Below are 13557 nucleotides of genomic sequence, written 5' to 3' on the forward strand. Positions count from 1 at the left end.
GCAGCCCATGCTGGTTAAATGCCAGCTTTTGCTAACAAGAAGTTTTAAAAGGGTGTGGATTGATGACGATATGTATGCTTGTAACGTTGACGTCTTACGCCAGTGATCTCAATATTTGTGATTTTGTTTGTGGCTTTTCTTTCTTTTGACCCGTAAGGTTTTCAGTGCTGGCAGTAAACGAAAAACTTTTTGAATGCTAATTGAAATTTTAATTGTTATTTGTGGAAAAAATTAGTGAGGAATCTTTTAAAGCATAGCTAAATAGATAGAATGAATTCATGATAAAAATCTTAGCAGCCGTCCTTTTGAAAATGATTATAATAATAAGAGAAAATGATGTTGCAGTATGAAATGAAAAATGTTAACATGAACACGTAGAATGACGCACGTAAAGCGAGAGGAAATTTTGGTAATCTAGTTCCTCTTTCTCAGTTCTTAAAATGAATCCTGACCTAGTTGGGCCCAACAACACTTCATTTAGGTGTTTGTTTTAGTAAATCTGACTGTTGGGTGTTTTTATGTTGGTCAAGGGCAGCCATGGTTATTGTGGCTGTTGAAGGCAATAACTTTTTGGGGGAGTAAAATGTTTTTTGTGTTAAAGCATGGCTTAAAGCTCTCTCTCTCTCTCTCTCTTCTCTCTCTCTCTCTCTCTCTCTCTCTCCTCTCTTATACTGCTCAGTATAATTTGAACGATGCAGATGTTGAGGTGTACAGTCAGTCTCATAACGTCAAAGTCATATTGTCAAATGTACACAGTACATAGAATACATCTTTTCATTTAGTGTCAGGTTTTAGGGATGATGTAACAAGTAATGGAAGTCATTCATACTATTTCTCCAGCAATATTTGTTATCTCGTTACCTTCTTTAATTTTATTAGTTTATCCAGTAAAATTACGTTAGGGAGACCGTTTCCCTCGAGAATGAAGGGTGGCTAAAGGAGGCCAGATGCAAATAAGGGGCAATTTCCTTAAGAGGTAGATTTAATTATAAGGCCAGACGGGAAGCCATTAACTCGTTTATTTCCACCCCAGAAGCAAAAGATGGAAATAAATCGATAAGTATAAATGATGAACTGCTTCAAAGAAGGATCAGTGCAATAACCTTTCCTCCACATTTTCAGGACTCTCTCTCTCTCTCTCTCTCTCTCTCTCTCTCTCTCTCTCTCTCTCTCTCTCTCTCTCTCTCCACTCACAAAAATATGTATGTCCTTCTGCCATTCGAACCAGACTATTCCATTTCCATTAGTGCAGTATTTTTGGGGAGAGGCAAGAAGGAAAGTGCTATTCCCATCCTTTTATTAGCTGGCCTCTTCCATAGACTCCTCTACACATCCCAAACCATTTTACTCAGTATCTTCCGCATTTTGTCTCTCTTGAATAAACACCAGTGAAATTCACTCCAGTGGCTTCTATGTTTTTATCCCGCTGATGTGCAGCATCGTGATTCATTCATACTGTCTTTTACCGCCTTTGTTTTTCTTCGTAAATTTGATGATGTTTGCAATGCTTTGCAACCTTTATGTGCTGACGTATTTTTACAAGGTTTCTCCTTTTTGGCTTTCTGTAAAGGAAACTATTGAGAAGGCTTTGTTGCCTGTCCGCCCTCAGATATAGCCTCCAGTAGTTTTTATTTTAAGGTTGAGGTGCCAACAACACACGCCACCACTGGGCCGTGGCTGAGAGTTTCATGGGCCGCGGCTGAAAGTTTCATGGGACGTGGCTGAGTTTTCAAACGGCATTATACGCTGTACAGAAAATTTTTACCTCGTTGCTAGCGTCATCAGAAACATCACCAGTGGTAAACAACGGCTAAGTATTATTCAGATCACAGTACAAACTTCTCACTTTTGTGGAAGTTACGGCAAAGTTTGGAAAAATCGTAGTCGTTTTATTGTGAGTCTTAAGTAAAGGACAGTTTCAAAATCGAATGGCTCTGCTGTTTATTTTATACGTGAAAAGTAATTTTGTTTAAATTGCAGTTTTGTTTGTTTTTTTCATTCACAACATCATGTATATACAAGATTTCCACTAGAGTGGGATTCTAAGCAAATGATTATTTAAAGTGACTGAAAATTCCATTTTATACCAAAGTCATAAAACTTTAATAGGCCGGAAAATGTCTAATCTTGTGAGAGTTGATAAGGTAATTAATTTTCGATCTTTTGAACTTTTGCTCTTAGGAAAAAATCTCAGAGGAACAAAGAAAATGGCGAGCAAGATGAAGAATTTCTACCTCTGCAGATAAATCATGCAAGTGGAAAATACAATTAGCAAATAAATTCATAAATTCAACCTATCAAGAGTTGAAGGAAAGCTGAGCTTGGGCAATCCAAACTTTTAACCTTTACCTTTATACTCTTAGACTTTGCTGTGTCTTCCATCCCTTTATACTGAAATCTTCTGAAAATTATAATTTGAAAACATTTTACTAGATATATATATATATATAATATATACAGTATATATGTATATATACCTTATATATATAATATATACAGTATATATTATATATATACACATATAGATATATGGCATTACTAATTCTGTTTAAGAAAAGATTCGTGATTTAACAGGGGTTATAGCGTTATAACAGTATCTGAATACGAGACATAAACCTGATGGTGATCCAACATGCAGTTCAGTGAAAGTACTAAATGAGGTATTGACAGATTTGAGAACCAAAACACTCATGCCTGCTCTGAAAAACTCGATAAAGCTGTGTGTAAATGGGTTTTTGCACGCTATGCTTTTATTTTGAGGGTGTAATACCAAGATGCGCTATGTAAAGAGTTCTTGTCAATGTTGTAGATTGTATAAAACAAAAATTGGCTTTTTAAAATAGTTATCCAAATAACATTATGCACAATGGATGAAAAATTTACTATGACATGGTCCTAAATTTTAGAGCTATCGAGGAATATCAAATAACACAGTGTCAGTATTTTAGTTTAAGTGAGACGTCAACTGGTCTTTGGAACATGTAACCAACATCGATAAAAAGTGTGGTAACGAATTCCAGATCCATGAAATATCAAACAGCAAACACTCAGATAATGTGTATTTTTCGCAAGATAGCCAAAGAGTTCTCTTGCTTTTTAACTCATGAAATGACGTCGCGTTCTAAATAACACTAGCATGTCGTTTTTAACCACGCAAACGACAGATCCGCACAAAATGTGTATTAAACAAACATTAAAAAATGACGTCTTCACAAATAGCACTAGTACCACGACAGACTGCACAAAATAAACAATCTAAAATGCAACTTACCGTTGTACATACCCCTTAAGAAAGTAAAAACGAAAAACAACTTTGCTGTTCTGTTTTGAAGTGGACCCTGAAGAAGTATGGCAATTATTAGTGACAGTAGACGTTAGATTCTTCGAAAAGCCATTGCTCTGTGAATGACAGTAATTGAGGCCAAATGGACGTACTTTAGTTTTGTCGCATATCGTCCCAAAAATCTATTTTCATTGTTTCTGAATAAATTGACTTGGAGTCCATTTTGACAACATCTATTAATTGCATTATTTGCTAATTAACTCGAATCAAAGCAATTTTGTCACTAGTCCATTTCTGTCATACTTCATTTTTTCGTGATTGATGATCGCTTTGATTTTGAAAGGGTGGCATATGAGTAATAAACAAAAGTCGATGAAAGATTTTATCTGAAATTTTTTTACACTTTGAAGCAAAGAAGTATAAGAAACGTGGAAATCTTTCACAAGAGAAGCGTACGTGAACTAGAAGGACCTTAAACACTAAAAAAAGCAGGTTTGAAATGCATTCAGAATCATCATAAGTCACTAGTTGGATTTTGTCGAAAAACCTTATCCAAACAGTTTTTCAAATTGCAACAAAACACGTTTCATTAGGTTGGAATAATTATTATTATTATTATTATTATTATTATTATTATTATTATTGTGCAACAATAAAAGAGAAACTCTCGAAATATGAGAAGAGTAATACTCAAGAGTGGCACTAATGAGTTCATTAGTGCTACAAAACCAGTAGGAACTAAAGAGAAAAGTACGTACGACGTCTAGAGTACAATCTAACTCTGATAAAACATAGTATGGTCGGTATCTGGACAATGATATGATCTTTATGATATATATTACTGTGGTTTCAGACTCAAACTGTTGATATGACTACTATATAGTAGAATCTCTTTATTTTTATTGCAAAGTCAAACAGAGTATTAGGGAATATATTGTATATTTTATATATATAAAAAATATCTGTATATATTATATATATATATATATATATATATATATATATATATTATATATATATATATATATATATATATATATATATATCTAAATTGCTTTCTGTAAGGCACTGAACGACACCAAGTATCGCCCTCCTTGTAAATAGCTTCTGCCAAGGCTAACCTGACTGCAACCAAGAATGAGAAGCAAAACCATGAGATTCGAATGCTGCATGAGAAGATCGGTGTTGTTAAGTATGTACGATTAAAAAGAAGAGATCATTAATTAATCTTACCATATAAAATCCGTTGCCGTGGTGAGGCTGGTTCACACCACGGTTCTGTCCAGACCACAGTTCACACTGAAGCCGCTGCGAGACCGACCGCGAAATAGCCTCGGTTACTCAGCAGAACGATGCGTTAGTTCTGCCTTGACAGGACCTAACAAGGCAGGATTGACAAAGTTGTCGGTTCCGATTGTATTGGTCTTCTTTGACTTATTTGTTTGAGAGTCATTTACTCTGTGGATTAGTTCGTATTGTTTTGTTTTGAGAATCGTGCATTTGCATTCAGTAGTGGTGGTGGTGAGAGGTCACATTGAACAAAAATTTGGTCAAAGGTCATATTTTTGCTATGTGTTGGCGTCCCCCCAGCTGGTCAAAAGTAACACCGATATAAACCTGGTCATTAATGACCACTCCGCATGACAACCTTAGGCAGACTTGCAACTAACTGATTTACAGCCTTAAAACTAATCATGAAACGAAATGGTCATAAACCTTGCAACTTTTACCAGACCAGAGATCTGCTAAAATGCAGCAACCCCCAAGTCAGAGTGGAAAAATGGTTTCCACAACTACATTGTAGAAAGTATCGCCACCTAGCCTCAGTTTGAGCCTCAGTTTTTGCCAAACTGACCACTTTGGGCCAAAGCTGACCTACCTAGTCAAGACATAGCGCTGACACTGCAGACTTACCAATGACTAAGTCGTGAAAATAATCAGATTCTGTGAACTCAGCATTATTTAGATTTTCAGATAAGGTAAAGTCTTAGTAGAGGTAAGATTCTGAATAATCAGTGAAATGAAAAAGTTAATTGTTTCGAAGGAAATTTTGAAATATTAAGGTTGTGTGACCGGAATGTGCTGCGGCGTCGTTATTGATCAAATTTTCTGGAAGGCTTTTTTTTAACCTTTCAAAGTTGTTGAAGTGTTCTCTTAGTGTTTGCTGCTTATGTTTCTCGTCAGAAAAGGAAAGTTGTTACGTGGTAATAAATATTTAAAGAATTATTAAGAAATAAAGTGACCAATTATTTATATAGTAAATCTCGAGCAAGGGTTTTAGATTCTTTCTTGCCTGAAAGGACATCTTATCTTAGGGATAGAAATTCACTCTTTCGTGTGATGGCTTGGATAGTTTTTATTGCAGGGCCAGTGAAAATTTGGTTTATGCCCTGAACAACACAAAACCAGCTAAGTAACAGGTGAAATAGTTACTCTTACGTGGCAATGTTTGGTGACAATCTCCCTTATTTGACATCAGGCCTCCATCTCAAAAGACTATTTTCAAGAGAAAGTTCCTGCCAAGCATGAACGTTTGCTGTTCAATGTTGCAGTTCATCTAATACGCGTTAGATTTTCTTTTATTCCCTACTAGTAAGAACATAAAGTCGAGCCACGAGACTTTTAAGAGAGAGAGAGAGAGATGAAATTTTATGAATGAAGTCATTTTCTTTGGCTCGAATGTCTCAGAGAACCTTTAATATTTTTTACGCCTGTGCCGTGATCACTAATTTTTCACATGAAGTGCTGCAAGACCTTTTATCTATTCAGAATCTCTCTCTCTCTCTCTCTCTCTCTCTCTCTCTCTCTCTCTCTCTCTCTCTTCTCTTGAATCTCTCAATTCATGGAGAGAAGACTTGACGAACTTCATAAGTTGTCTTTTGCTTGACTGAAATTCATCTTCATGTGAAAGACTTTCCAATGCTGCAAAACATCAAACACTGAACAGAATACGGTCATTTCCTTTCCCTGTCAAGACGATGATTGGACCATAGAAGCTGTCACCGGGCGATTAAAAATAAGGATATTTGTCATAACGTTAATCAGGCACCTTTTAACAAATGAATGTTTCATTAAAATCTAGAACATTACCCATTATCATACATCTTAACTTTTTATAGCTTGTTTTGGTTAACAATAACGCATTAGTGTAATTCGTCCAATTATTTTATATATCATATTTTAAAATGATAGCTATATTATAAGGAAGTGTAAGTTGTAGTATAATATTGCTGTTTCGACAACAGATGTAAGTCCTCCGAACAGGAGGGTCTTGCTCCAGTGCTGTTCGTTATTTGTTTACACTATCATTCCCTCACGTGTATTCATTAGCAGAATTCATGACTGATATGTTTTCCTCCTTGATAAACACTGCTCGTTTTACTGTGAATGTGATTTATCTTACGACATTGTCGCTAAGTTCCTCTTACTGGTTTACATACTGCTGCATTAGTTGGCTTGCATTAAGATAGAATATTACGCATTTGTTAACCCATTTATTTGTTCCGATTTGACATTGTTGGAAAAAATCAGGTATCAAATTTGGAAACGGTGAAAGTACTTAATAACTAAAAATGCATTTTCGTTACTTGAACCCCGCCAACTAGCCTAAGCATAACGGTAGTCTGTTATTGGAGTACACCTCGACTTGTTTCCTTTTGGGTCAGATGATTAGTAAGTTATGAATTTTATGCAAATGTAAATTAATCGTCGTAGGTTTTAATCGGATACCGGCAAGTTCTTTATTCTGCTATAATTCATTATCAGCGTTTTTGCTTATTTTTTCTCTTGATTTTTTTGTTTCCCTCTTTGAACAAGCAATTGATTTCTTAAAACTAGAATCTCCTTCTAGTTGCCCTTACTACTGTTGCGTTAGGATTTCATATTTATCAATGCTCGTAATGTGTGATGTTAACTACGATTTACTCTGGTTTCAAGTTCAAGACTATGTTTCATGTTAATGTCTAAGTATTTTTTTTATTCAGAGGCATTTTGTACAGCTGGATGGTTATCGGTTATTAGCTTGACCCAATTTTTCTGGTTAAAATTTCAACCGAAGACAGTGTGACCGACCTCGTTACGTTTGGGTATTGGTAGGTTGTCAGTTTGTGTTTAAACACTTGGCAGGACGCTGGCGGTTCACGTGGTTTGTTGTTTTAGATCTTGTATTTCAGCAGTTTTTTGGGAAATACTAGGGTCCTATGCACATGAAAATCGAGAAGCCTTTCTAAATCGAGTAGATTCCTTGTATAATGTTCCCCGCTGCTAAAATCAAAACTGCATTCATCGGTAACGCTTTACCCTAGCAACCCCCAAAGAAAAAAAAAAAGGAATAAATAATTAAAAAATAATGATTAGGAACTTCGATATGAGAACCATCTTTTAACATACAACCCCGTTAAAAAAAGCTCCCCTCAGGCAACGTTCATGGGACAGGAACGGTACTGTACTTCTGAACACAGAAAACCTCTTATTCACTTTATTTGTCGATAATGCAAATAAACTGAAAGTCAGCCAACAGTGAACTACTCCTTTATTAATTTATGTTTCTTAACACTTTAACTCTTTTACTGATGGTAATTTTTACCTTTTTCATTTTCTTTGTTTTTTCTTAATTAAGGATCATCATGATTTATTTATAAACTATGTATGTTTTGATATTAAACTGTCTTTTTACTCTTTACCTTCCGCCTTCTGAGTTGCTGACAAAGCGTCTTGAGCTCGATCAGTTTTGTTTTAATTTCGGAAATGATAAATATGGGATTAGAATTAATACCGACTCAAGTATTCTTGAAACCATGAGAGTTTTGTTGCAGCATAAACATTACGCTCCAAAACACTTATGATTAAGTCAACACTATACAGTACTTTAAATCTTTGTTTTGCATATAGCTACTTAAATCTCTGTTTTACATATAGCTACTTTCTCTTTATCCTTCTAAAGATAACTCATTCAGGGTAACGACATAAATATTTTTTACTAAAAATGTTTGCTTATAAATGGGTCTGAAGAGTAACCATAGTGAAACGGTAAATACAAAAAACAGAACAAAAAATGATGAACCTTTAAAAGTAATTGCTGGGACCTAAAAATAAATGTCAAAATAGGGCCTTTCTGTATTTTTGGATGCTTTATTTAAAGTAAATAGGACAACTTCTTACTGATAATCTAAATTTGACAGAGTTCATAACGTACGCGTCCCAAAGGAAAGTTCCTGTTGAAAATCCTAAAAGTCTTAAGCTTGGCATGGGCGGCAGATTAAAACGTTAATAATATGTGTACATTGTACAAATTGATAAGTTACAGGCATGAGATTTTCCTCGTGATGCAAACAACATTCGCCAGCCAGGTGTTAAATGATTAGGTAGCTGGTTCAGCCGAAATTACACTTATTAAAAAGTTAAAGCTCCTTTGTGAAACTTTTAGTCACGTGACTCCCGAAACAAACAAATACCGTATGACATCAGTAATATTGAGGCGGGAAGGACAAAGAATTTCACTTATCATAAACAAAAATAATATCCTCTTATCACAGAGCACCTTATAGGGCATAGATATGTTTCCTTGGTGGTGGAAGTGAAACAGAGAAGTGGCATATAATCCCCATCCACTCTTTTAAGGCTGAATGGCAATAGTCCACATTCTTTGGGGACTAGGTTTATAAACTAGAACTTTAAAGAATGGAGTTAGTAAACTGTACCTGGATGAGTTAGTAAGTTAATGAAATAAGAACCTTGAACTAACACATGCGGGTAAAGCACAAACACAGTAATATAAGCATGCATACTGTTTAAAATACACAGGGCTTTCGCCTCTTTGAACAACAGGCCTCTCGACCACATAGGATCGGTGATAGCAACCATTCTCCTGTCAAGGCCATACCATCGTCCTCCTCCGTTTACAAACACCACCCCGCTGGTGTATGGACTGTTATTGTGCTGCTATGCCATACAGAACAGTTTCTCATTTGAACGGGTTGTTATCGTTCTCAGCTAGCACTATGCTGGTCCCGCGTTCGATTCTCCGACCGGCCAATGAAGAATTAGAGGAATTTATTTCTGATGATAAAATTCATTTCTCGTTATAAAATTTCAGTTAGCTGTAGGTCCCATTGCTAGAGAGGTTCTTAGCCACGTAAAATAAATCTAATTTCAGGCCAGCCTAGACTGTAATCAAGCATGCTTCCTGGACCTCTAGACTGTCGAAGTAATGACGAAAACTGTCATAAATTGTTTTTCATAAGAGCCCAACCACGAGGGCACCCTTTATTGTGGCATAACAAACAGACACAGCAGAGCGTATCAACATGCTTCCTGTACCTCTAGCAAGGAAAACTGTTAGACAAACAGGCGCACCCGCTCGGCATCATATCATAACCAGAACTCGGATTCAATTTAATAGATTTTTATCCATATTTCACCTTGTCGATTTCCAGAGAGCGGTCAAGGCGGCACAGATCTCATTTTGGGTCCCAAATGTTCCGCTGACGTTCCCGGATATTAACAGATATTGACTGATTTTCCACACACCTTTTCCTCAACCTTCATTCAGCGGGCGTTTGCCTACCCCTCCCGACTCCTGTGAGGCTCCTCCCAAAGCCCAGTAATGACGAGGAGTAAAGCCCTAAGTACACTACATGGGGCCTCTCAGCTTGAGGCAAATGTCGCTCTTCATAGAAGATATTATGACACAAGAAAACCTTTTATGTATATTACACAAAGTCTAAAGGTCAATACGCGGGAGAGAGAGAGAGAGAGAGAGAGAGAGAGAGAGTTTGAGAAGAAATCAAAAGAGTGATTGACATTTTAAAGGAAGAGCAATAAAAATATGAGAGTAAAGGGAGGTATAGATAGGTCAGTGTAAAGGATGCAGGCAATGAATTTGTAGATGCCAACTAATGCTTAATGAACGACACAGTCGGCACTCATTTCAAGTTTTAGAAAAAACCTTTTGTTGAAACTCTAATTAATAATCATGATAAGATTATTGTGACATGTAAAACAACACCCGTCCTCATCATCTCTGTGTGAGTAATGGTTATTGGTCACTAGGATTTGTGAACTGGATGGGATTCATATCTCCAAGTCGATTGTCTTTATTGAGGGAGAATGCAAACGCTAGGATGAGACGTCAGTTTACAAAGAGGTAAAGAGACGAGACTAAAGGAATGTAGAGAGGAAACTACTGATAAAGGTAAGGAGATAAGTGCGTAAAAACCCAACGTTGTCAGTAACGTTGGGTGTTGAGATGTAAATGCAAATAAAGAGCAAAAGTCATTTCTAATGGAGTTTAAAAGCAGAGTTAAATATAGTCTGAATGAAGAGAACTAGACTCTCTCTCTTTCCTGCAATCTGCAGAATTTTCATCTTATTACCCACCATAATGATCGTATCTCGTCTTGCAATTCAAGTCCCGCTATTCTTTGCCCTTCGTCTACGCAACTACTTCTTGCTGCAGAGCCTTCGAGTTCCTTCCTGTGCTTTCTTTCCTCTTCTTTGTCCTCTAATCTTCTTCTAAATGTTGTGGCCATTCCTGGTCGTCGAGGATTTTCCGTTTCTTCCAGTCATCCAGCTTTTCTTCTTCTGGTGGTCACACGTTGGTATCTCTTGTTAAAAAGTGACACAAATGGCCTCCTAAATCTTTTCCGTCTCCATTATCAGCCTTTGTGCGAATTATCTGCTGAGTCGTCCTTGGATCGTTTTATGTCGCCAGCTAATATTTGTTCCGTGTTCTTTTCTTTGGTAATGGGGCGTCAGTAGTTTCAACTTAGATAATTCTATTTCTGTGTTGGAAGAATTATTTTCAGTATCCACGTGACTGTAAATAAAAAGTAGCACAAACACACACACACAAACACACACACATACACACATACACAACACACACACACACACACACACACACTCGCATACAGAAATTTCTGCCCTCTAGAACTCAAATTGGTGTGAAGCATGATGTAAGAGAAAACAGAAACTTTTCATTTGAGTTTATGATTGCAGACAAGTTTCTGACCAAATTTAAACCAAATCTGTTATAACATTTACCTCAAATTCCTAGATTTTGCTCTGGTCCAAATGCGCTAAACACATTCTTGTCTGTCAATCATGAAAATATTAGTCATATCAGAAAAATCAACATCAAGGTTGTCAATCTGCAAAACATGGAAGCATTTTTATTTTTATCTCTGCTTTTTACCCAAGTTTTCCTTCACAAATACATGAAATGTTTAGATTTTTTTCTTAATCCTTGTCCTCTGAGAGGAGATCCAAGTCTCAACCTCTCTCCTCTGTAGAGGTTCTGGAGTGTTCTCTCTAAGTGTTACAAACGTCCTTCTTTTAAGAGCTGTCACCACCTTTGGCCCTCGCGTTGGTGTTCCCCAGATCTCCTGTCAGTCTATGATTCCGGCCTCCACGAAGGTCAAAGTCCTTTAACCTGATGAAGAATCGTCTCGCGACCACGATAGGGTTCTAAACACCTTTCCGCTTACGGAAAGGTCAATGAGCCCTTAATCCCAAAAATTTATTAGTTTTGACACTTGTAGTGTGCATTTTTAAATAAACTACTGTAATTTGGCCGACAGTAGGATATATATACATACATACATACATACATATATATATATATATATATATACACACATACACACACACATATAAAAAGACTTAAGAGAGTAAAGAAGACATGTCATAAAATGTAGAGGGTGGGGGTCAAACAAGAACTTCGAAGGGATTAAATTGATCTGCAGGCAAATAAATGTCGAGAGAGAGATTCATGTGCAAGTGGATTTAGAGGAAGAGGGCAATAGGAGAGATGTTGCTTCGAATCAGTCTTGGATCGATGGGTAGGTACTTTGAGAAGATTTGTTGAATGTGAAAAATTAAAGAGGGAGGACGAGTGGTTCAAGACAGGAAAATCATCAGTGTCAGTTTGAAAAATGCTGGCGGCTGTGAGGACATAACAGCTGAGAATGGAAGGACAGCGGAGTTATGGCGTACAAGTGAGATGCTGTGGTACAGTGATGATAAGGCTTTTAAGATATCTGAATGGAGGAAGGTTGAAGAATGACGTAGAGGAATAGTTGTTCCATTGTCTATGGTATAGGTGATTGATGGAACTGTATGAATTACCGGGGAATAATATTCTTTAGTGCTTATGAATGAATTCATTCCAGCAACATGGAGGATGTTGAGGATGAATGTTATAAAATATAAATTGCTGATAACAATTACAAGAATTTATGATGGAAGTAAAGCACTTGTTAGAATATGTATCTAAGAGTGACTGGTTTGGCATATAACTGGGTGTACCGCATTTATGGTTGTTTAATATCTTTATGAATGGTGTGACGCAAGGTCACTGAAAGGAAGTTAGACGTTGGTGCACATTTGTGCAGTGAGTCTTGAAAGTAGTAGATCGTTGATATTCGCAAATGATACAGTGCTGATTGCGGATAGCGAGGAAAAACCAGAAATTAGTGAGTGCAAAAGAAGTATGTTAAAGCCAGTAAGAACATGATTAAGGTTGTGTGATTAAAGGACACCAGAAGACGGAGCAATGAATGTTGATAAGTCTTTTAAATAATGGCGTCTGGTGGGAGGATGAGAGAGGAGGCGAGTTGTAGAATAGCTGAAGCAATAAAGGTGGCAGGGTGTGTGTTATTGTGAAGATACTTTCATGCGAGCCAAGGGGAGTGAATATTGAATACAAATGTTAGAAAAAAGTTGAAGTTGTTGCGTTGCAAAGTACCTAAAGCATAGGAATTTAGATGGTGAGAAATGCCAAGATATGTGAGGAGACAGGATGGATTCGAGTGGTTTTGAGATTGTCCGGTCATGTGTGAAAAATGGGCGACGATGTGATGGTGAAAAGTGTATAATTCGGAAGCTCAAGGAAGTTAGTGATGAATGCAGTGAAAGAGGCATTGGAAGCAAGGGCCTTATTATTCAGGGAGCGTGAGTTGAATGGAACAGCAGATGTTGTAGGGCTTTATACGAAGTGGATGAACCGTCTGTGTAGGTATATGAGGCAGTTAATGTTTTGGAAGTTTTTAGCACAGGGGCTCATTGTTGATTCTGCAGCTGAATTATGATTGTGACAGTGTATGCACGTTGCTTTTTTCGCCAGAGCCATCCCCGTTAGAGGAAATGGCTTAATGTTGAAAAAATCCACGTACAACGCAGTTTATTTTTAGTTTGTATTCGAATATGTATCATAAATTATTCCAGCATAGGGTCCTGTATACTGATAGCAGAAGAATCGATGAAAATTTGGCTAC

General features: G+C 36.8%; 2 protein-coding genes across 2 annotated transcripts in view; both read left to right on the forward strand.

Annotated features, from left to right (window-relative positions):
• Window positions 1–13557, forward strand: part of LOC136833955 (eye-specific diacylglycerol kinase-like) — an 850760-nt gene that overhangs the window by 230191 nt on the left and 607012 nt on the right. The gene's annotated exons all lie outside the window — the stretch shown is intronic.
• Window positions 3958–13557, forward strand: part of LOC136833831 (eye-specific diacylglycerol kinase-like) — a 57163-nt gene continuing 47563 nt past the window's right edge. Inside the window, 1 exon segment of the mRNA XM_067096130.1 lies at window positions 3958–4033. Within this exon segment, the coding sequence (XP_066952231.1) occupies window positions 3958–4033 (76 nt within the window).

The sequence above is a fragment of the Macrobrachium rosenbergii genome, chromosome 52 (genome assembly GCF_040412425.1).
Source record: "Macrobrachium rosenbergii isolate ZJJX-2024 chromosome 52, ASM4041242v1, whole genome shotgun sequence".
Taxonomy (NCBI): domain Eukaryota; kingdom Metazoa; phylum Arthropoda; class Malacostraca; order Decapoda; family Palaemonidae; genus Macrobrachium; species Macrobrachium rosenbergii.